Consider the following 24,220-nt stretch of genomic DNA (forward strand, 5'->3'; position numbering starts at 1 on the left):
GAGTTTATAGCTGAGCTGGCTGGAGGGATTAGCACTTTACTGGTATGTGGCATTTACCTTGGATGTAACCCACAATTGCACATTTATCTGATACAGTGTCTTGCTCTGAACTATTCCAGGATATTATTATTCTGTGGTTTTCTTTATTCCTGGGCATAAGTATTAAGCAGCAGAACCTCTCAGTTTTCCCCATATGAATCTCATCTTTGTAGTGGTCATATTTTTTCATTTTGTGTTGTCCCCTGGAATATACTACAACTGCAGTTAGTATTTGCAGACTTTATTTTTTAAATTGATGTATTTTCTTTGTAGGCCTGATGCTTTTAACAGTAACTCTCATATTTGAAGTAAATGTAGTGAGAAATCACTTTTTCAGTTACTTTCAGTTCTCATATTTTTGTCCTTTTGAGCATTCTTACTACTGAAGTCACCTGTGAGGAGATTAGTACTACAGTTATAATCACAGTTTCAGTAAATTCTTTATATGATCTTGTAACTGGAAAAGATATTTAAATTAAACAATTTGATAGCAAGACTAATATAATATTTTTATCACTCTTGACAGCTAAAAGTTCTGAGAGTAAAATTTTGAATATTTTAAAAGTAATCATTTGATTGTAAAAGCATCTTTATATGTGGACTCTAGGTGGCAGAATTGTTCCATGTTCCTGAAATTCTCAATAGTGGTGAATTTAATAGCACAGTTGAAAAAGAGAAGGTGTGCCAGGCTAATAGAAATTAGTGTTTCATTAGTGCCTTCAAATGGAACAGGTGGATGGTTTTAGAATGGCTATAGACAAGTGTCATGGTATGGCTTGAGTTCCCAAACCCCACTTTACCCAGCATCAGCTTACTTAGTAAAACTGGGCCGACAGGTTCATTGCTGCTGGGCACTAGTGCAGACATGTTGAATATATCACTTAAAGGAGAGATGGGTCAGATTATAAAAACTGTATTTATATTGAGCAATAATAAATCTTGTTTTGTATGTAGGTACCTCAGATTTGACAGAAAAATCTGTAAAATGAAGCATTATGTTTCTGAAAGAAAATTGAAGTCATCTGTAAAGTAACTTCACCATCCTTAAGCACTAGTGCTACAACTATTAAAAAAACACGTATTTCCATATGCTGCATTCATAGGAGAAATAAACTAGGATTATGTATGATGGGGATTGGGAGTTTTGAGTAGATTTTATGCTGTGCTGTATCTTCAGGCTATTACAGTGTTGCTGCTCCTTCACGCTTCTGAATTAACCTTTCTGCTATTTCAAGTTAAATGTTTCAGTTGTCTTTCATGTAATACCCTTGCTCTAAAAATTTAGTGAAGATAACATGGAACAAGTGAGAATTGGAACTTTTTACTGAAAACATAGTCCACAAATACACAGGGCTAATCTCTATGTTTTGAGCTCACTGCAGTAGACTATCGTAATACTTCAGTTAACTTTTTGACTGGAACATCAAGAACTGCCCAGAGTAACTTTTTGTGAAAGGGAGTCTTTGATTTTTTTTATTTTTTTCCACCAGCAGTTAGTAACAAGTTCATTGGTGCAGCTGAGCATCCTATGCATTTGACATGTTCTTCAAATGAAAGCAAATAAGGGGAATGGGAGGGGTGCATTTATATATCATTCAAACAGGAAGACTTCCTTCAGCATTCCTGTGTAATTCAGGATCCTGTTTCCAGCTGTGTTATTTGAAGGATTCTTGTACAAGGTGAGGAAAGATGCTGGGTCAGAAATGTTGGAAATTTTTATGATCTGAATAAGCACAGTGCAGAGAATACTAATAGTTCACACCCACATTCTACCAATATATTTTCAGGGTTGCAGTTGTTTGGGACTGTCCCTGAATATCAGCCTTGCAGTTCAACCTTTGATTCTGAGGGCAACCTAGCACACAATGTAAAATGCAGTGCTTTAGCACTACCTCTGAATTAGAAGAACAAGGAGGAGAGAAGATCAACTTGAGTGTTGGTGAACAGTTTGCAAATTGAAGATGTATATTCTGAGGCATAGGAGAGTGATGCCTGAAGTGATTTTTCTACTTTTTGATTTAAACTCCAGATTTAAATGTGTTTTAAATTTAGATGTGCAAAATATTTTCCTCTAAATATACAGTTCATCATTTCATGTTCCTTATGAACAGTTTTTTAATTTCTGCTGTACTTTTATGAGACCATCTGAATACTATTTTCATTTCTTATGCCATGCAGTACATAGGAATTACTGAAAATGTGTGATGGGAATATTGCCTTTCTGGTACAGCATCATGCCTTTCAGTCTGTCAGTGGCTGCAAAGGATTTAGCAGTATGTCTGAGCATATCAAGCAAATGTGTAGAGAAGTGTGGTAGGGCCTCAAATCTTCCTTCTCCAGCCCTACTATAATTTGGACAATGTTTATAGCATTCTGGAGCTCTTGATCTTCCTGGGATGCATGCCCAACAAGAAATCCTTATTGTCAGCTCAAGTAAGAGTTTATTTGAATTTTTATGGCTCCTCTCTCTCTGGAGTGAAATACCAGAATGTAAATCTGATTAAAAATTGGTTACAATTTAGGTATAGGAAAGTTTGAAGCCCTATAAGCCATACTGTGTAAAAGCATATATGCTTCTAGTTTAAGATTTAAACTTTTATTTTTGTTCAGATGATTGAGATGAAATATACTTTTCTTCGGGTTTTTTTGCCAAGAATTGTTTTCTATGAAGCTGAAATGAATATTTATCCTTGATGATCATTATTAGAAAAAGATGATTTGTTTTTGCTAGCATAATGTAGTGACTAGTAACTAGAAGTCTTTATTAACGAGCATTGGGGTTATGGATAGTAACAGAAATTATAGATAAGTTGCAGAATGAAGATTTCAATTTTTTAGAATAAACCCTGATATATTTACATGGAAATATTTTTATTACAAAAGAAATCTAGTTAGTGATGAGACTTCATTAAACCTTCCTTGGCAGAGCAGGCTGAGCTCACTGGCTCTGGTATTTCTCTGCAAACAGCCTGGTGTTAAATTAACACCAGTGATAGTAACTTGACTTGGTGTATGTTAGTCACTATGTTGGCAAGGGATAGAGCATCTGTGCCAGTAAATATTGAGAATTTACATGCTGTTGCAGGTTTTCCTAAAGAACCTGTGACTCCCTTTCTGTCAGATGATGGGCTCTTTATCTGACTGTGGCTGCTGTTCCTGATTGGCATCTGGCTACCAATTTAAATCTAGTGCATGAGTCGGCCTTCTACAGAAAATCTGGTATGAGAAGGATTGACTTAAGACAGTAGCAAAGGCCTGATTTGGTAGCTGCTTAAACCTTTTATCTCCTCTGCAATGTGATGAATTATTATTAGGTGAAGACATGGAATTCACAGAGAGCTTTCATGGCAGTACCAGTGCTCTCGTTGGCGAACAACAAGAATTGATGGAATTATCCTTTTACATACTAATGATTTTGTTAAGGATTGTTTTTAAAGCATTTTCAGGTTTTTTTAAGACAGTGCAGAGAAACAAATATTTGGATGGTTTTTGGTTTTTTTAGGTTTTGTGGGTTTTTTTCCTTCTTTTCTGCTCTGTCCCCCAGATCAGAAGTTTTCGGTAATGAAAATGTATTATTAAGTTTAACTAAATCTAGGGCAGAAGCTGAGGGATGTTCATATTCTGATCTCTGAAGGTATAAACAATGAAAACTTAGCAGTCTTGCAACTGTGTGGGGCTTTGCAAATCAGTTGGTACCTGCAGTGGACATCCTGCTCAATCTTTTTTCTGTCATATTAATGCAATCCCACATCCCTGACCATGCCAGTGAACAGCAAGAGGATGATGTTCGTTTGAGTGCTTGTTAAAACACTGCTGGCTTTTTCCCCTTCCAAACAGACATTAGTTGTGGCCTTGGGGGACTTGCATTTTCATGCTGTGGAAAAAAAGACATCAGCAGGAACCCTTTCTAATTCCATGCTTATTAGTGACTTGTTTTCAGCAGATGGGAGAAAATCCTGGGTTTTTTTTTACCTGAAATAATTTAAAATTCGGTCCAGATTGTGCCATTTCAGAGTATTAAAATCCCAGATGCTGAAAGGCCTTTGAAAAATTCATAATTTCAAATTTAAACTCACTTTTAGACTACGTTAACTGTAGGTTTTATGAATGAAATACGGATGTGAAAGCTGGTTGTAGCTCCCTTGTGACTGGAAGAAGTTTGGCTTTTGGGTTAACAATCACTCTTAGAAAATTCCTTCTCTTGTTAATTAGTTCCTCCTTGTGCATTTGAGAAGATGGAGTAGCTCATTTTTTCCTAGAGACAGTATGGGATTAAGCACAGCAATGACAAGAATTGTGATGGATATGCTGCCCAGTCCACAGTTTGGGAGAAATCTCTGAATTTCCAGTAAAAGCCTGTAGTTTAGACTTATTTTCTGAAGAATGCAGCTGATTTTGAGTATCTTTGTATCATTGATATGTGTGCATGGCTCACAGCTCTTGAAAGTTGGGGCTTTTTTTCCCAGGATTTTTCAGACTGAAAAAAACTTCAAATACAGTTCTGTGTGAGTTCTTTTAGACTTTGTCAAAAGAGCTGGGTTTGCTCAGGGAATGGCTTTGCCTTTATAAGTCGCTTCTGGTGGTCTTCCAGTTCCTGCCTTGCTGGCTTGGAGTGGATTGACAACATGCTGACTGAGGTCAAGTGAACAGGCTTAGAGAAGCTTTGCAGTACAACTCTCTCTAAATGATTTCTATGAAATTCGCCCCAGAAGTCTTTGTTTTGTAATTCCTGTGTTTGTTTCATAAGGCCGGTGATATTAACACCACTTCATTGTTAGTGTACAGTACTCTGGAAGAGTGTAAGCATTTATGAATACTTTATCTTGTAACGCACAAGTAAAAAAAGAAAAAAGCTCTTTTCCTTAATTGATAAAAGGTTTCTTTTACTGATGAACCGTGACTGAAAATTGACATTAGTGACAGACATTGTGTACACCTAACCCTATAGCTTAAAATGCCTATTGAGTGGTAATAAAAGCATATACCTTTCAAAAGTTAAATTAGCATTTGCATTTTTGTGTAGAATAAAGCAACTCTACTAATATTATCAAGAGGAATATGTTTTAAAAACCTTGATTGTTATCTTTTGTTCATTTGTGCCTCAATGACTTGATTATCTGACAAAACCGCATGAAGGTGTTGGAATTACCTTGTATCACTCTTGAATCAAGGACTTGGGAATGTGATTTCTGTACTTGCTTCTTGCAGTTTAACATGAAAAGCTCTACTGCTTAAATTACTTGGTGCCAATTGGAGTGAAGTCATAATTCAAGATAAAAGAACTGCACCACAGTGTGATGGGGTCATGCCTGTGAACCATTAACAACCAGTTGAAGCATGTTCTGCTCTGCTCAGGAGCCTTGCTGGAAGTGCAGGAGGTGGCTGTGTGGCTGTCTTGCCTCAGTTGCTCCATGCAGGACCAGGGAGGGCCTCCCCAGGGTCCTCAGGAGTCTTCCCTGAGAGTAGCTGCAGGTCCTTGGGTGGAGGAAACCTTCTTGTAGCGCAGGGTCAGGCCGAGGGACGGGCTGTGCCCAAGGCACTCTGTCAGGAGGCCAAGGCTCTCGTTAGTGGATTCATACCTGGGCCTCAGAGATGAGACTTGTCCTGAAAATCTTAAGTGAACATTCTTCCTTCTTGCTTCGGCATGAAGATTTTCAAAGGGAGTGTAAGGGCACAGTAGCGAAGAGGGGAGAAGGAGATGTCAAGTGCTTTGTGAAGAATTTGGTTTACCTTGTGGTGTAATGAGGCTGGTTAGATTTAGCAGGTTTGGGCCTTAAAGAATAGGGGATAGCAATGATGCCTTAAAACTGTGTTAATGCTTGGATCCTCTCACACAGGACTAATCAGAAAACATCTATTTAGAAAATTGGTAGACTAGTTTTGTTTTTTTTCATGAAACATAATGGTGTGTTCTACTAGTGTTGCTATTCTATGAAATGTGGATGGTCAGCAAGGTTCACGGGTATCTGATGTGTTTTTCAGAACTTTGCCAAGAATATTTTTGCGATTCTTCAATCAGTTAAAGCCAGAGAAGAAGGCCGAGCACCTGAGCAAAGACCTGCACCCAACACAGCACCAACGGTAAGAGCAGTGCTTTGATGAATGTGGGGGCTGTGACACCAAAAGTGAGAGTACAGTGTCTTCTCATTGTTAGATATGCAATTTGTTTGGGTTTATTTCCAGCGAATGCACATTTTTCAAGCACAACTTCATAGTTATTCTTTCACTTAAGTCGCATTTATTGATATTGGAAGAGTTGAATCTATGAGTTTAATTTCTTCAATATGCTCTTATTACTGAGAGATTGCACTGCTAGTGCCAGCTTCTGCAGCTATCAAACACCAGCGACATCCTGCATGATGTGCAAAAAATGTATTAGATGAGAGCACTGCCATTTCAAACGAAATGTTTTGCTGCTTTTCTGACAGATAGGGTAGCAAATGTTTAAGAATCTGGAGCATGACTCATGAGTGGGAACAGCTTGAACCAGCTTTCTTTTGCCTGTAATAAATCAGGAGGACAGACTTAGAGCTTTGTTGTTAAAGTCTATCTAGGTATTAGACAGGATTTGTTTAGTATTGTGGTGTTTACTATTGTGTTCTGTTAAACCTAATATATTCTTGAACTCAGTGACTGTCTGTTCTAAAAGCTGTTTAATCATACTTGGTTTTGTTTTTGCTGCTACTGCATTTAACAAAGAACTAAATTCCAACATTTAAATATTTGCTTTGTGTTGAACTTCTTAAGTTGTGCATGGCATTATTCAAATGTCCCATTCAGAATAATTGTGAATATGTAACTAAGCTATCTACAAAAAAGACTGAATTGGTACTGAGTGTGCCTCCAGATTGGCGCTTTTTAAAACTTTTTTCCACAGAATGCCTTTTTTCCTCAAAATTTGTTTTTATTTATTTTATTTAGCAAAATTTTAGCTTAATCAAGCTGAAATGGAAAATTTTGTGTGGCTGAAGCCTTAATCATGAATTGTTGGTTGATTCCCCGTCCGCCCCCGCTAATTCTTTAAGTATAACAAAAACTCAGTGATTTCATTAAAGTTACAGATTTTAGCTAATGTAGTTTGTTACTGCTGCTTTAGTTTTGCTTCAGGTTGTTCTCATTGCATTCAGTATGTGCTTCTGAACTCTGTTTCTGTAAGACTGTAAGTGGATGCTGAAGGGAAACATCAGAAGTTTTCAAATGTATTGAAACACCTACAAAAGTGAACTGATTTTATACAATCGAGTAGTTCTAAGTAGTACTTTATGAAGTTCACAAACCATCAAATACCTTTTACTGTGTTTTACAAATCTTATTTAATCTATTTTAGGATCCCACTTTACGAAATAAGCAACCTATTCCGGCTGCCTACAACAGATATGATCAGGAAAGATTTAAAGGCAAAGAGGGTAAGTTGATTGCAATGCTTCTTTCAGGAAAAAAAAAAAGAGAACCAAAAATGATGAGTCATGAAGTTCAGATTAGGGGATTTTCTCTCCTTTGCAAACCTCAGAAAAGACAAAAACCAGCTCTAACTAGGCCTAAAGGTAGTTTTTCAAGTAATAAAGTCTATAAGTATTATTTATTAGAAATTATTTCTACATGTGAATACATCTATGTTTATGGGGGTGGTTTTTTGTGTATGAAACTACTATGGAAAACTTGGTCATATATTCCGTTATATCCTCTTGAAGTCCTAGGCCCTCCCTTGGCCTCAGTATACTTATATTTTAGTGCATTGATTTTACTTACTACTTACTGCTCATTGACAATTGCATGGCAGGATGGAGAAAAAAAACCAAAGCAGGATGTTTGCTAGCTTTTTCAGCATTGAAAAATAACCTAAACTAACTTCCATGAAGAGTTAATTGTTATAATAAAAGCCAAGGGAATTTGGGAATGAAAGGAACAAAAAAAATAAAACCAAACCAACCCTTCCATCAATATTTTTACTAGTATTTATTCAGTTTGCTTCTGTTAATAATTTAAGTCTTCAAAACTCATGTATTTGCCAAGTAGTTTCCCTTTTACTAACATTTCCTATTAAGAGTTAAAAATAGTAAATATCTAAACTGGACAGTATGAAATAAAAGGCCGAGAAAGAAATTAATGTGCAAGTGTAACAGTTCAAATGTACCATTGTGGACTCTTTTACAATAAGAAGCTTAGGTAAAGGAATGGTCTATGTCCTAGATGACAAATTACATGGTTCTAGTAAACAACCCATGCAGACAACATCTGTACTAAACAGGTGGGTGTATTTTTTGCTTTTACTGCATGTGTGCAGTTGAAGAAGGAACAGAAAATAACAGGTTTTGCATGGCAGGAAAGAAGAACCCAGAAGAGTTTGTCAAGAAGCTCACTGGTATGAGTTTAGAGTAGAAATTACTGAGCAGAAATCAAAGGAGACATTGGATGATTGACAGGGGAAAAAATGTTTCTATCTGTAATTAATGATGTTGAAAAATCCATTTCAATGTTATGTGATTCTGAAAATGTGGTGTTGGGGATTCTGTCAGTGCTGAAATGGACTTGACTGGACTGCAGTTCAGGTCAGTTGAAAGGGTCTTGTTCCATTTGAAAGGTTCTTTTGTGATGTGGTTATGAAATGCCTGAAATGGTCATATTCTACCTGGGTAATGTCATTATCATGCTCTTTATTCTAGGACAGGTTTATGTGCCTGAACTTCCTGGTTTCTTTTTTTGGTTTAGTCACATATGGAGTTAATTTTGTATTTCAGTTTTCTAGGTGTATTTAAAGAAATTTGTAGTTTAAAAATAAGCAGCGGAGTAATACCAAGTTAGCTAGTGTAGCCTAGCACTGGAAATACAAGTGGGTGGTGGAAAGAATGTATTTCAATCATGAGATTAACTTAGGGAAGGTATTGATACATCATTTATGGAAGTTTATGTAGAATTAGTCATTAACATCTGGATTTCTTAGGAAAGGACCTAGAGATATTGGTGGTATCCTCCTCAGCTACAACTTAACTTTAGAAATAGCAAAGATCTGACTTACTTCTAGGGTATTCTGTTGTAGAACTGTAACTTTAAAATTTTAGTCTAACTGGAACTCAGAGTGCAGGTGGTTTTCAAAAGCCATAATTAGGCATTAATGTTTTCTTATGCTGTTCAGCAGGGTACTGTCATTTGCTTAAAACTGAACGATGCACATCACTTGCAGCTGTATCACAAGTGAATTTGTTCCTTACGGGATTTTTAATTTAATTCCCCTCAAAATGAAGTTGTGGCTCCCAAGTTTTCAGTGCAGAAAGGAGATTACAACCAGAGATAGTGATCAATAAAAATAAAGGCATTTTTTTGTTTCTTAAACACTAATTTTTTTTACAGTAATTCTAGTAAGAACTTGGAATTACACATGTTTATGGAAAGGTTGTGGTATTGGGGCTTTTGGGAAAGAAGTCTGAAGGAAAAGAAAGGTGATTATTTAAGTTGAAGGTGTAATAACTTGCAGTCTTTATGTCATTGTATCCACATTTATTAGTAATGATGGGTAACACCGAAGATGAAGTCAAATCCAGTAGATTTCTGTCCTTCTGGAGGGTTTCCACATCTTACCCTCTATGACTATACATGTGGTTGGTTAGAAATTTTGGAAGGCAGGATTGTATGATGCATGTAACAGTGGGCATAGTGGTGGTTTTGGCTAAAAATTGAAACAAAGCCAAAAGAGGCAATGTCTCTAAGCTTCTGTCTTTGTGTCTTACCTGTTTGCTCTTTCCTCAGAGGTATTGAAACCACAGAAAGGATTCACAGTACTCCTCTCCTAGTTGCATCAGGATTGTGGCTTATTGTCTATCTACAGTTTCATGTAGTACTACAGTATTCATGAGGATTTAGTTTAGGCAGCAAAGAGGTGAACTGCTTTTTCTTTGACTGTGTGCTTGGTTTCATACAGAACTTTTCCATTATCAGTCTTTTTCTTAGCATAAGCAATTCAAAGCTTGTAGAGCTAAGAGAGTAAATTTAGAAATTTTAACATGTATTAAGTAAACTGCTGAGTTGCAGCCAAATTTCTCTGCTTCTTGTGATGGATCATTATTTCTGATGTGGTGTATCAGGATGCCTCTCTCGTTGACTTACTTGAAATTTTCATGCCAGATGGGACAGGCTTTGCTGCCAGAATGGTTTAGATTGCTTTAATAGTAAATGTGAGGAGGGAGGTAATTGTGCTGTTCTTGAAGAGCACACAATCAGTTACACGTGCAGTCAGTGGAACTGCTTAGGCAGCCCTGAGTCAGGAGTTGTTAGTCCCCTCTCAAATGGGTGTCTTGTTACTGCAGCTCTAATTCGGCAGGACAGAGAAATCTTTGCTTTGACATTCTTCAAGCTCTGTGATGTGCCACAGGAAATGTGTTAGAATGTCATTTGCAGTAGGACTTGTACATCCTAGATACTTCCACGGTGGAAGAACATGTTACTTGGCAGTGCATCCATCATGCCCAACTGCTCAAGTGGTTTTGAGGTGAGGAGATGAACTCTTTGCAATTACTGTCCTTGACTGCTGTTTCCTTCCTGTTGGTTTTGCTCCTTTCATGATGGCAGTCAGAGATGGTATCTTCTCTTCAGCAACATAGAGCTCCGTCCTGTGCTAAAACTTCTCTACTTTTACCTTTGTAGTTTTATTCATTTCCTTCACATTACTCCCTTGAGCTTTTTATTTACACTTTAATAATGTCATTTATTAATGTGTGTCTTTGCTAGTGGTATCTTATTCATGCAACAGACCATCTTGTTCCAAGTACAGTCTGTCATACCATCTTGAGCAACCTAATTTTTAAATCATTTCTCAGGATTCAAAAATCCTGTGCCCAAATGTCATTTGATGCTTAGGAAGGTATCTTGTGTCCTCTCCTGTATGCCTCAATGTTGGATATTTAAATACATATTTATTGATGTATATGGCTTGCAGCTCACTAGGGATATACAGAAACCTTGAGCTGATTGTTCTATAGGGTGTTGTAGGTACTAAACTGGTTTGGATGTTATACCTTGTTCTTCCCCCACTTTTTTGGGTGGCTTTACCTGAGATAATTCTTTTCACGTGCTTGTTTGTTCTGTAATTTCAAAGTGTACAATAGATGCTAATCTTGAAAGTTTAACATTTTTGTGACCCATTGAGTGCATCTCTCAGTATAGATGCAAAGTCAAGTTTCTCTGTGCTGCTCCAAGTTTAGACTTTAAGTCTTATTCCAGGAGCATTCTTCTTGTTTGCCTGATACTGTTGTTCTCAAGGTTTCAACACAGCAGAAGCCAATTGTTACTACCCCTTCAAAACAAACAAAAAAAAATCTGAAACCACAAAAACCTCCACCAACATTCAGTCCTGTTTAGTGTAAATCTGAGAGTCTGGCTGTGCAGCCGTGTGATTCCAGTCCATAATGGTGAAAAGAATATTGTTGACCACATCCAAGTGTTTCCTTCAGGAAAGCTTGCTGTTGACTTCCTGCTATTGTCATTTTATGTTTGAATTATTCTTGTCACTGTTGGATTTTCAGACATAGCTGTCATTTTCAGAAGTTTGCCTGGCTTTCAGTCAGTCCTAAGTGTTAGGCCGAGGCAACAGAGGATTGTCAAGTTATTAAATTTGCAGTGACTCTGGACCGTAACATTTTCTTTCTCTTTCCTATGCATTGTTAAGAAAGTTTCTTTACAAAGTATTTCTCATTATAAGTTATTTCCTTTAAATTGTGTGATTTTCATTTACACAAGGAGACTAGAACTGGTAGCAGGAGAGACAGAGTTTTAAAGCTTGACTGCCTTGTTAGACTTTTATTTGTTGCATTCACTTTTAAGATTATAGAATTCTGCTTTTTATTTCCTAGCAGAGAATATGTGCAAGAGATTCCCATTTGGAAAAAGATTGTGGTTTGTCTCTATTTTCTGGCTTGGTGTGACCAAGTAGTTTGATAACTTTCAGTCCTGTACGTTCACATCAGTGCTGGAAAATACTCGTGGATTCATACTGTAATTGCTTTTAACAGGACCATGAGAAATTTAAGATGTTGGTGTTAATTACTTGTAAGATTATTACAGAGGTGTTATATATGAACTGAATTTGTAAAGTAATTAGTGTAGCTTGGAAATTTAGGTGTGAAACTTTTACTTGTTAGGATACAGTTCTGTAAAGGAGTGCTCGGCAAACTCTTATGCAGAATTAAATTTGGTGTCAAGGATTAAATTACCAGGGCTGTGAAGTGGGGTAGTGAATCATTTCCAGGCAGTCTGCAGAGCTGTTGCTATCTGGGGTTTGAAGAGTATACAGCTGAAAAAAGAAGTGGTTATTCAATCTTATTCATCCACAATTCAAACCAAGTCTTTAACTTGAGCTCTTCAGTGTTTAAGAGACATGCTGCTTTGTTTGTTTCTGTTTGCCTTGACTTCCTTCCAGAAATTCAGGTTAATGTGAGTCTTTTTAAAGCTATGATTGTTTTGGTAATGCATCAGAGCTCAAGTTTTTACCGAGACTGGATGACTAGAGCTGCAGCAGGTGCAGAATCAAAGTGCAGAGTGACCTGGATGGATGTAGAGCAGTGGGCTGTAAGCAAATGGAAGGCACTCTGACCATTAATGCTTATATGCAAGGAAATGGAACATATGCCTTAATGGTGATGGAGAATATAATCAGTCCAAAAAGCTGATACATTAGGGTATTCATTTCCAGGTCTAATTATTTTAAATAACAAGAATCACTCAGATTGATACATAGTGATGCTAGAAAGGTAACTAGTGATGAACCACACTAGAGATGTGTATGGTTCTTTTACCAGTCTTTGGGTCATTGATCTGTGGGACTGTGACCATAATACATGCAATGACTGGAGAAGAAAAGAAAACCATAGTGATAGGTAATGTTTTTGAAGCATTAGGGTTGTTTATTCAGTACTAGTTATTATGTTTAGTCTCTCAATGTAGTTTTTAAGGCATCTGTTGATGTTGGTGTTTTTAACAATGCATGTTTCTAAAACCAATTATATTTGGCAAACTGAAAAAGTTGCAGTAGAGTGATGAAGTTGCAGTACAGTGATTTTCATCATGAAATTACTGTTGGGCTTTGCTTGTGTTCTTTTCTTCCTTAGTGTTAGACCTGCGATTAAAGTCTTTATTATGGCCTGCTTTTCGCCTAGGGGAAATGTGTATGTTAACTTTGTAGTAATTTTATTGAAAAATTCCAATGTATTGAAGACTCTCAAGTGAGTTTTTTAATAGTTGTTCTGCATCTAATTCCAAGTTTAAAAATAAGGGTCCAAAGTCTTGCCATCACACTACTTTTATTTAAAAGGCTCTTTTTTTCTTAAATACCCTTTTCTTAATAGATGGCTTATCATTTTAACTGCTGCTTCTACTACCACCAGTGAGGTTGGGATTTTGAAGCTGGAGTTACAAGCTAATTCTTGGCCAAGCACGAACATTTCATCTCAGTGCTGGTGCATGACTCAGCAGCACAGGTTGGAGCTGGTTTGGGAGGGAGAGGAGGAGAAGTATTGCTTTTGTGTTCTTAGTCAGAGGTTATGGTAGATCATTTATGCTGATGTATGCTGGGTCACATCCCCTGGTGCTCCAGGTCACTCTCTATTCTGCTCCCCTCTGCTGTGGCCTGTGGTTCCTCTTGTATCCCAGCTCTACCTTTGAGCAGCTGCATCAGGGTCAGCCACTGTCCTTGGAGAATGCTCTGGAAGAAGTGCCTCTCTGCTTTCTAGCTTGGTTCTTGAATATCTTTTACAACATTAACCTAGCTAACACCTTTAGCAATTTTTGAAGTGGAAATGAAGCTGTGGCTGTGGAGTCCCTGAGTTGGAAGCATTTGTTTCCTGATTTGCACAGTGTGCACAGTGAGTGGAGCTGAAGGTGCTGCTGGTTGTGGCCAAGTGTACAAACTGCTGAGACTCTACAAAATGGCACAAAAGTGCAAGTGGCAGGGCTGTCACTTGTAGCAGTGTTTATTTGTGTAAGAGAAGTGAGTGGCTGACAGAATATCACAATGTGTATGTGAGAGGATCGGGTCATAAAAGCTCCGTTCTGAGAAAAGTGTCTGTGCTGCTGCCACTTCAGGGAGGGCTGCTGTGGCTACCTGGAAGCTGGCAATGCTTAACTCTCATTTGCCAGTTGCTTGATAATTAGAGGCAGAACATTTGAGAGTTAGTGGCAGTTTGGGAGGCGGCTTTTTCTACTGGTCCCACCCTACTGCAGAGAGCAGACCCTGAGCTCTGCAGTAGGTCTGGTAGTGACTGCAGTAGCTGCAGGAATGTTAAGTGGGTACCTACATTCTGCTTTGAGCATTTAACATCTCTTAGATTTGCATTAATAAGGAAAACTACTATGCCATTATTTGCAAATGGTCAGAACTATTTTATTTACTACCTGAGTAGCTGCTAAATAGCACTGGAGGCCCTGTGTAGATGCTGGAAACATTCGGGCCTCTTCATCCTAGCTGTTTACTTCTCCTCCTAGGAGGAAGGATCAGCACAAGGCCAGGAGCAGGAAGCTGGTGAGATCCAGAGCTGTGGTTTGTGGCTCTTGTGGCTCATTAAATAAACTAGGACAGATTTTATGAGAGACTTGGAAAGATTTTTGCAAAAGATGAAACCAGTGGCAATGGAGCAGAGGCTTGTTCTCTGCCAGGTGCCTCTCTCCCCTTTGATTTTCTTTCTAACTGTGTTGCTGGCTCTGTGGCCTTTATTCCCTTTGCAATGCTGATGGAGACAGGGAACAAACATGTAGAAATAATTATAGAGCCAGGATTTGTGCTGAGAGGAAAGAAGCCATGGCAGGCCAGGCACAATGGGGATGCTGCTGTGCTGGCCTTGTTAACGGTTGTCTGTATTCTTTGGAAAGAACATCTCACTGAAATAGTTGGAAATTCTGCATGTCACAGGCACGAGGAACCCACAATAGGTCAGTCTGGAAAGCAGAAAGGTTCCTCTGTTGGTGACCTTCTGAAATTCAGAAACAACTGTCAGCCCACATGATACACCTCTGATTTATGTCACTCCGGGTCAGCAAAAGCAGTTTTTAAACCTAGGGAGCTCTACCAAGTGTTCTACAAGGTTGCAGGCATCACCTGAAATATTAATATGCTCCTTGCCCAGAAACGGTGACCCATATAGTCAAAGAGAAAACTGCTAAACACTGTTACCCATGGAAGTGTTAGTGCAGTTGCATCTGACCATCTTTAGCTCAAGTTCAGCTGTGTGACCTCTGAGTTAGGACTCAATGCATAGTTACAGCCTGAGGTTGAGGGGAAAGGTGGTAAGGCAGTATCAATTTATATAGGGAGGCTAGGCTGCTTTTTTTCTTCTTTTTTTTCCCTTTTTTTTTTAGTAGGAAAGGCTGGATTTTTGTGTGGCTGTACCTGCATTTTTAGTGTCTCAGAATCAACACTGTGTAGTTCAGAAATGTTAAATCTGGCAGAAGGGGAAGATGAAGCAGGGCTGGAGCTGAGGTGACTGTATAAAACAAAACACTGTCACTAACACTGGCATCTCCACCTAGTAGTTGGTGGCAGGTCTGGTAGCACAATTGAGGGAATGAGTGGAAAAGGTAAAACCCAAACCAATATTCAGAAAGTAGATGACTATCCCTGTGGTGATAGGGGTATGATCAGTTTTCAACTCTTAAGTGTCTTTTTCTAGGCACTGGAGAGTTATTAAATCTGGGAATCTTTTCTGCCTCATTTCCTACTAGTGTCTTGATAATCTTCCTCATCTAAGGAAGAAAGGATGAGCAACCACAGATTCTTTCCAGAGCATCTGCGTTGTTTTCAAGGTTGCCTGGGTTTCAATTCAAGTTAATTTACTCATGATGAGAGCAAGAAGCTCTAACAGTTTTGAAAATCAGATATTTTTCTTGGACTTTTTGTAGGTTCAGATAGAAGCATTGCTTTGATTCTTCGTTATTTTTTTGTCTATTATATTTTTGTGCTGATACATTTTATGAAGGTTTTATAACAAAAATGTACCAGTTCCAAATAGCTGTTTCTGCACAGTACCTTTTACCCAAGTCTAGTTGAAATAGCCCAAAAGTTGCTTAGGTATAGACAAATGCTTGCTTACCATGGTTTGATCAGTGATTATCATGCCATTTTAAGAAGGAATTAATTGGGTGGTTGGTTGATGGGATCAGTTGGCAGTAGATGCATGAGGCTAGGGAATTTACAAAAGGGAAGAGGTTTTCTTGCAAATTCTGGTGGCAGTATTCAGGAGTTTATACTTGGATCTTAGAGTGCTGAGAATAGGGGGCCGGAGAAGGAGTATTCAAAAGCAAACAGGCTAGTGGCAGCAGGTTTAGTCACTGAGCACTTGCAGGCTTCTGGCACTTAGCAAAAATTCAATCTAATTAAAACTCCTTAAAAAAACCCCAAAACAAACACAAAAAACTCCCACCAAACAAAGAACCTTTTTAATAACCTTTAGTCTGGTAGAGTGAATTTATGCAGATTCTATCCTCGGTATCATATGACCGCATGCAAGTTGTAACATTCTCACAAAGATTTAAGTCTATATCCTTTCCCTGAAGTGGTTTAAATTATTCTGTGCAGCAGGAAAAGCTTATTCTGGTTACAAAAAGCAGAAATACCAAATGGATCTCTGCCTAAAGAAAGCATATCTCTTAATGAGGTTATTTCTTAAAGGTTTTGTATTGTGATCAGAACCTAAACCACTACCAACAGCAAGATGCTTTCTTTGAAAAACTAATTTCAAAGGTATTTCCAGTGTTGTCCATTTAGACATGACACTCCTGTGTTCACAATGATTTACAGAAGACTTTTTTCCCTTTGCAGAAACGGAAGGCTTCAAGATTGACACTATGGGCACCTACCACGGAATGACTCTGAAGTCTGTAACGGTAAGCTGCAAGTCTGTACTTAAATATGTTTTATAAAGTGATAGTGTACCTATAGATATATGTTTAGAGATACAGATATCTTGTCAGCCTGGCCTAGGCTCTGGAAGGTCACTAAGGTTGAGTAACAGAATTGGTGCAAGTTATTCTCCATGAAAAGATAAAATGTTTTGTGTGATCTGCATGTTTTAGAGGACTTATGGATTTGTTTGCAGTAAAAGGTGTGCTGGGATGGCTTTGCTGACAGGTTCTTCTTGTGGAGGTGCAGCCTTTTTCTGCTCTACTTGACATACCCAGAGTTTTGCTCACCTTAGGTGTGTCTGGGAAGGACATAGTTCATAATCATAAGTGATAAAACTACACTCACAAAACTGAAGTAATAGAACTAGGTTTTGGAGCATTACTCTGTTTCCTACTCGGTATTTAATAAAATAAATTTGTTTGGTGGTGGAAGAATTTGACCTTGGCATTACTGTTGAAGCTTTCTAGTCTAGTGAGATGGATTTCTTTTGTATGACTGTACAATGCTGTCGGTGGGAATTGCAGCAGACCCAGATGAGAAAGAGACCCTCAGATTCCCCCTTTTTTTGGCCAGTATTTGTCTGCTTTTGTGGAAGTGAGTTGAATGCTCTCAAATAAATCCTGTTTTGATCTGCTGGTAAGTAGGACAGATGCTACAAAACTGATGTAGTGCCCTCATTAAGGTTTTTGCCATCTGCATACCTACATAAATCTGATGAATAGACAGCACTAAACACTCTCCTAAATCCATGCACCACTTCTAGTTTGCACTCCTAATTTGAACATCAAATAGTATCTTGTGTGTAAATTTCTTAAAAACATTCAGAGTTTTTTCTTGTTGGATAAAAGTTCTTTCCCAGATCTTTCATTCCCAACTTCCTCTAGACTTGGCATACTTAAAAAAAAAAAGGAAGGGAATATCTAAGGAAGGAATCTACTTAGTTATAAACAGGGTTCTTTCTAAATGAATTCAGAAATTGATTGGGTGAAGAAAAAATATAACCTATTAACCTGTTGTGTCTGAAGATTTGTTCTTGAACTTTGCATGAATTTTGGGCTGCTTTATGAGGTATCAAACAGTGCTGTTACACTGAACCCAGATTTCTGTGGTATAAGATACCTGTTTCAAGTGGTAGTGACTTGAAATGGCTTGTTAAGTAGATTCTGTTTAAGTTGTCCTGTGGGGAGGAAAAAGAAAGAAAGAAGAAAAAAGCAAGATTATAGTATAATAGAAATGTTTTAAGTTTATCTGTGTAAAATCTGTAAAAGTGAAGGGATGCACAGTGACTCTAAAAATTATATGGGTTTTTTTAAGGTCATAGAAAGTAAAGGTTTTTTGTTCTAGGAATACTACCTCATGTATTGAGTCTACTACCTAGAGTTTTGAGGTTGTTATTAAGCTGTCCTTGTTGGTTTCTTCATTTAGAAAGAAAATAAAATGGATATTAAATAACAAGTAAACCTTTTTTTAACATAAACTGGAATTTTTTGAAATAACTGTTTAGGAGGTATTGCATGATTGCACAAAAGACATCATCTGGTGTCAGGAGAAATATTAAAACTCCATCTGTCATTAAGCTTTTGTTTAAGAAAGGAGTTGTAAGGGATTTATGGAGCCTTATTTTACAGACTGTTAAAAAGGTACCCTTAATGTTTAGCTCATTCATAAATTGCAGTGACATACTCGTTCTGTGTTTCAGATAGAGGAGAAATAAATCTGTTAATTATGTTCATCTGTTTTTGTCCAAACTTTGTCATAGTAATGGACCACATAGTTCTAACCCATAATCTGAGATTGCATTTTTATGTAGAATAGTTAATCTCCTGCCAGATAACAAGCTTCGTATTTTGCTTTTACTCAGGGTTTTTTTTTGTGGTTTATACATATTTTTTTATGTTAGACAAACTAGGGAGGAAATGGGAAAGTAATTTCTTCCCCTAGGTGTTTAATGGAAAAGTACATTATACTCATTGGCTAAATTATAGGAATATGAAGGATAACACTGGAATTCATTCTGCCTATAAGATGTCATCTGCTGTCTCATAGTATTGGTATAATCCTTGTATGAACTCATCAAACTTTCCAAAGGAATTGAAACATTAGGTAGCTCTTGGTTAGAGTCTGTATTTAAACTTTAGCCCTCTGATTTCCGGAGGAATGGTGAAATTTCAAAGGTTCATTTTTTAAGCCATTGTTTTCTTTGATGTAGGTAGCTCCTCTGTTTCTTCTATGGTGCTTGCTTCCATTGTATTTCTGGAGAGCAGTCACATTGCCTTAAAAATTATGCCTATAACCTGAGCTAAAGTGACCCAAGTTTGGAGTTGCCCACCTGCTTCTCATGTAAAATTTGAAAGAACCTTTATTTGTTTCCTGTTATATTCCATACATGTCTTCCACTTGCACTCTGCCTTATTGGAATTCTCCATAATGATTTTTATGAAATGTGCTAAACTTCTGTTTTGTGTTTGTTCTTCCTGCAATGTGAGTTGTCCTAGATGCTTGTTCTTTTTAACAGCAAAACAAAAACTTCTTCATCTTGACTGCTTTCTTTTCATCAGTGATGTTGGAAACTTTCTTAGCATTCAGAATTTGTGCCAGAACAGATGGTGAATGGTGGGCTTTTTCTGAAGTAATGTCAGCTAAAATAACTTGTGCTGCTGGCAGTTCTTCTCTGTAACAGGGTTTTTGCTTAATTGGCAGACTTACTTTCTCGTAGGAAGAACGGACTTATTTATTGAATTTTTATTATGAAGGCATGATTTCATTATTCTGGACCTGGAATTGTTTATAACAGGGCATCTTCCTCAGAAAGATTTTTTTTTTTTTAAATACCTGTGGCACTTTCTATTTGCCTGGCTTGATGATGCTTTGGAAACAAGTGACTTAGTGGTGGTAGCTCTTGCTGCTATCAATTTACCCAGAGGTTCACGTTGCGAATTGTGCAGCATGACTTTTGGAAACCTAGAAGTCTGTCTGCAGCCTTCACTTCCAAGCATAATCCCCTGTATAGCAGGAAATCTAGTTATCTGCACCTGTGTCAGGAGAGGGAGAAGTTGCTTTTTCCACAAGTGTCTGATAAAGCTGGCTGTTATATGTGGGTACTAAACTGCATCCTCTTCCAAGCTGAAGGCATGCTCTGTCTTGACTGTGTGCACTTGCAAATGGAATTTGTTTATCCATTGCAATAATAGTGATGGTGATGCTGGTTTTACTCAAGTTTTCATGACTTGAGTATGAAAAAAGTAATAGCATGATAGCCTGTGGAGTTGTTGGGGTGATTTCCTCTGAGTTCTGAGAGCCCCGAGTGGTCATGAGCTGTGATTCAGGGAGGCTGTAAACTTGTGTGCAAGTGAACCAGATCTGCACAGCACTGCAGCAGGCCCTTGTAGAAATGATTTTGTTGTTTTTCCTAATTGCTGGAAAGCTCTCCTCTTTTAAACTTCTGCTTTCTTTTAGCATTCAGGACTGCTTAAGCTCAGAAACTTCTTTTATCTTTTGGTTTTGCTGCTAGTAATGGAATCTGTCATTGATCATCTGCACTCATAGGCAGCCAGAACTACTGTTGGTATTTTCTTTCTTTTACTAAACAGGTGGATACAACATCTCTTGCAGGTATTGAGCTGACAGCCTTCCCAGAGAGTTTGGGGTTACACCTCATTGATCAGTATAGTTAGGGATGGTTTCATTAAGGGACTTCACTTGCAGCAAACTCAAAGGCAAATGTCTGGGGTGTATCCAAACTTAGTAAGTTTTATCTCTGGTAGGAAGTTCTATGTAAGTTTTCAGTGCTTCTGAGTTCAGTGATAATGTTCTTCCTGAAAACTGACAGAAGTAACATCCCTTTTCCAGTGTACACTGACAGGCTTTACTACAATCTCTAGGTAAAAGTACCCTGAGTAAACATATGAGATTGTCAATAATTAAATACATTTCCTAGTCCCAACAGAAAACAACTAATAAAAAGGGAGTCCCTATGTAAGCCACAGTACAAGCAGGCTCATTTTGAGAATTGAAGACTGATTCAGCACCTCTAAGGTCAACAGTGTTTTTCAGCAGTTTGTGGTCAGTATCAGATTTTGGGCATTAATTAATCTAAGGATTGTGCTGTTGTTGCACTCAAAATCTTTTGAGTTGGTATAACCTCTGTAATTTTATTTATTTTTTTAACTGAGAGATTGTTTAACCTCTGTATTTTCAAAGAAATAGTGTGTAGTACAATGAACGGAATTGCTAAGTTTCTGGCACTTCACGGACTGGGTCCTTGGAGAGGAAGCATGTGGGGGCAGAAGCAATCAACATGGTGGATGCATGTAATTTATATGAAAGACTTAAGATAATTGATATGCTTCTGTGTGAGTTGGTAAATCCACAAGATCTCCATAAGTGATTGTGAGGAATTAAGGTTGTGATTCAGAGTCAAAAATTGAAATGACCTTTCAGAAGCACATGGTGGAATTGCACGTCGTCTCTCAATGTTCAGATAAATGGCCCTTATCTTTAAAACACAAATAAAAATTTAATGCATGTTAAATATTAGAGATAGGGGAGAGATACCTACTTATCCACATGTTACCAGTTTTCTGTGTCATGTCCTAGTCTCATTAAAATGTTTGAGGAAAGTGGTATTGAGGGAGGAGTCAACAGAACAATGCACTCTTTGAAAGTGTTTGAAACAGGCTCTGAAGTGGAGCGTAATTTTCATGCAGCCTGTGCATAAGCTGGTCATTATTCTCAATGTGAGTGTAACAACAGCCCCCGCTTCTCTCCGCGGGCTGAGCAGAAGTCTCTGTGGGCATCCTATTCAGTTATTAACCATCAAGAGGAGGTGAAGAAAGCTGTTAAATAGATTTGCATGGAGGGCATATTTTTTAGAAGAGTTTTCCTAGATGATGCTGGAGGTAGAGACTTGTTTTCATTGGATTTGTAAATTTTTTTCCACGTTAAATATACTTATCTGTAACTGTAATTTGGACATACCCGTGAGGTTCTTGGTCCGTGAGGGTTAAGGGCTAGGACATGACCAGGAACTCAAAAAATCTTTGAGCTGGAGAAATGGATGCTTCTCCAGAACAGTCTACCAGCAACCTTATGCTGCTCTTGGGTAACAGACAAGAGGGTTTTCTATGTCTGTATTACTCTAATGAGAGTGGATGAAATGCAACCAAGTTTCCTAAGGACTATTACTGTATTTTATATTTAAGGCTCACACAACAATTTCAGTGGTTGGCATTTCATTGCCTCAGTCATGTTTCAAATATTAAATTACTTTCCTTTAAAGAGTTTTAGTGTAAATAGTCAGGCTGACAGAGACCAAGGAAAATCACATACAAATGCTGCTTTCAAGAAAATGTGTTAGGTTGAACAATGGTGTGCACTCGTTTTCTTTCTGGTTGTAAATCGTGTACATCTGCGCCAAGACATCTTGCTGTTATGCTGCATTATACAATAGAACTGCCTGTTTTGTTCCTCATAATAGGTTCTCTTTTATTTTGAGACTAAGAACTGCAAATTCAAGAAAAGAAGGGAATATTGTATAACCAGTTATGCCTCTGAAAGTTAAACATTGCTGTGTTGCCCCGTACACAACTGAACAAAAGAGGGAGCAAGACCTGGAGCCCCGTGGCTTTGTTCCTGAATGAACACGTCCGGAGTCACTGCTGTGTGTGGAACTCGATTGTGTCGGCGTGCTAAGTGTGCCTGTGGAATGTCTGTTAGGTCCTTGAGTGGCTTTAGACATCCAGGAAGCTTTACTTACAAAAGCTTGAAAGCTTTTCCATATGAGTTGTAAGATGACTTGCTAGACCTGTCTTGATCTAAAGCTGAATGACATGAATGTATTTGCTAGCCCTGGGAGTATCCCTTGACAAACTCATCTGCCATGTACACTGTGCACTAGGACTTGGATCCTTTATGAATGTTGGAGGAGTCACTCTCATTTGGAAACATGAGCCAAAATAAAACTGCCTGGGAAACTTCATTTGTGCTCTTTGAATTGGATGTCCACTTTATACTTGAATCTTGTATAGGATTCTGCTTAGATTCATTTGTGTTTCTTGCATCTTTAGATTTGTGTGTGATATCTATGCATGGAAGTTTTGTAGGGTGTTGCTCAGGAATACCAACTGAGCCTGAGTGACAGATTTTTATACTTTGTCCTAATTGTTCTGAACAATCAAACATTGTGTGTTGCACAAGTATTAAATAATGATATTCACATATTTCCCCCCATAAGTTATCTCCAAACAGCTAATGAATATATAACAGCTGCATCTTCACCTGACAGTTTGTCATCAAATTTCTTCTACTGGGGAATGAACAACTCAGCTGTTATGTGGGGTTGGAATTTATTCACAGCTATTGAAGGCGGCATAAGGGTGTTGCAGACCCAGTAGAAATGAGCATGTGTCAGATGGGGAATCAGAAAACTGTTCACTTTAACATCCCTTCTTCTCCTTACAAGTTTTCCCACAGGGGTAGCCATCCCCTTGTCTTTGAGTAAGTTTTAGCAAAGTTCTGAAGGTTTCTAACACTTGGCAATTCATGGTGCAGTCACTAAATCAAAGTTACAATTCAAGTATTGAATGATCGTCTGAGTAATTTATGTAACTAATCTGAGATGACTGAGTCAAGAATTCCTTCTCTGTTCAGTTTTTCATATTATGCCATTGTCATTAGGCCATGTAATGCTTTACTACTTGCTTGTTTGCTCTTAATAAAGTAAGGTAGAATTCATTATTTGTGGAAACAAGTTTCCTGCTTGAAGTACTTGCATATATGTAACTCAGCATCATGGTCATACCATCTTCTGAGCTTGGAAAGTAGGATAGCTTGATTGGAACCATAGGAACATGCCTCAAATCCCAGTACATCTCACTCATGCTATCTACTACTACTTAGTTAAGCCAGAGCAAACTCTCCTTTATGAAGTTTTAAATTATTTTTACAAGTTCTGTGCGTTGTCCTTATTGTTGCCCTCTTTGGACATACTTAAGGACTGTTGTTTCAATTTGTGGACTTTGTTCTGGTGTTGCTATTTTAAAGGTCCTCCTCCATTCCTTTCCTTCTTGCAGTTGTGGGTTTGTTTTGTTGTTTTGTTGGGATTTTTCCTTTGATTGAACTCTTTCAGTATGTGACTGGTAGTGTGTGAATCCAAGCAGAGGGTGTCTCAGTGTGGCAGACTGTCTTCACAGGTGTACAGTTATTACAAGTGTGTTATGGGCAGGTGTTCTTTAGTTCTTACATCAGAATATGTAAGGTACAGCCAGTATTTTCAAAGCACATTAAACCTTCAGAGCTCAG

The 24,220-nt window shown here is 37.9% G+C and overlaps 1 protein-coding gene across 1 annotated transcript in view; it reads left to right on the forward strand.

Moving 5' to 3' along the window:
• The window catches only part of CDC73 (cell division cycle 73), a 106,410-nt gene that overhangs the window by 18,223 nt on the left and 63,967 nt on the right, over window positions 1–24,220 (forward strand). The window contains exons 8-10 of the mRNA XM_027694571.1: window positions 6,022–6,120; window positions 7,367–7,445; window positions 16,838–16,902. Coding sequence (XP_027550372.1) covers window positions 6,022–6,120; window positions 7,367–7,445; window positions 16,838–16,902 — 243 coding nt within the window. The remainder of the gene's footprint in view (window positions 1–6,021; window positions 6,121–7,366; window positions 7,446–16,837; window positions 16,903–24,220) is intronic.

Source organism: Neopelma chrysocephalum, unplaced genomic scaffold, assembly GCF_003984885.1.
Source record: "Neopelma chrysocephalum unplaced genomic scaffold, ASM398488v2 Primary Assembly neopelma1_98, whole genome shotgun sequence".
NCBI classification, from domain to species: Eukaryota; Metazoa; Chordata; class Aves; order Passeriformes; family Pipridae; genus Neopelma; species Neopelma chrysocephalum.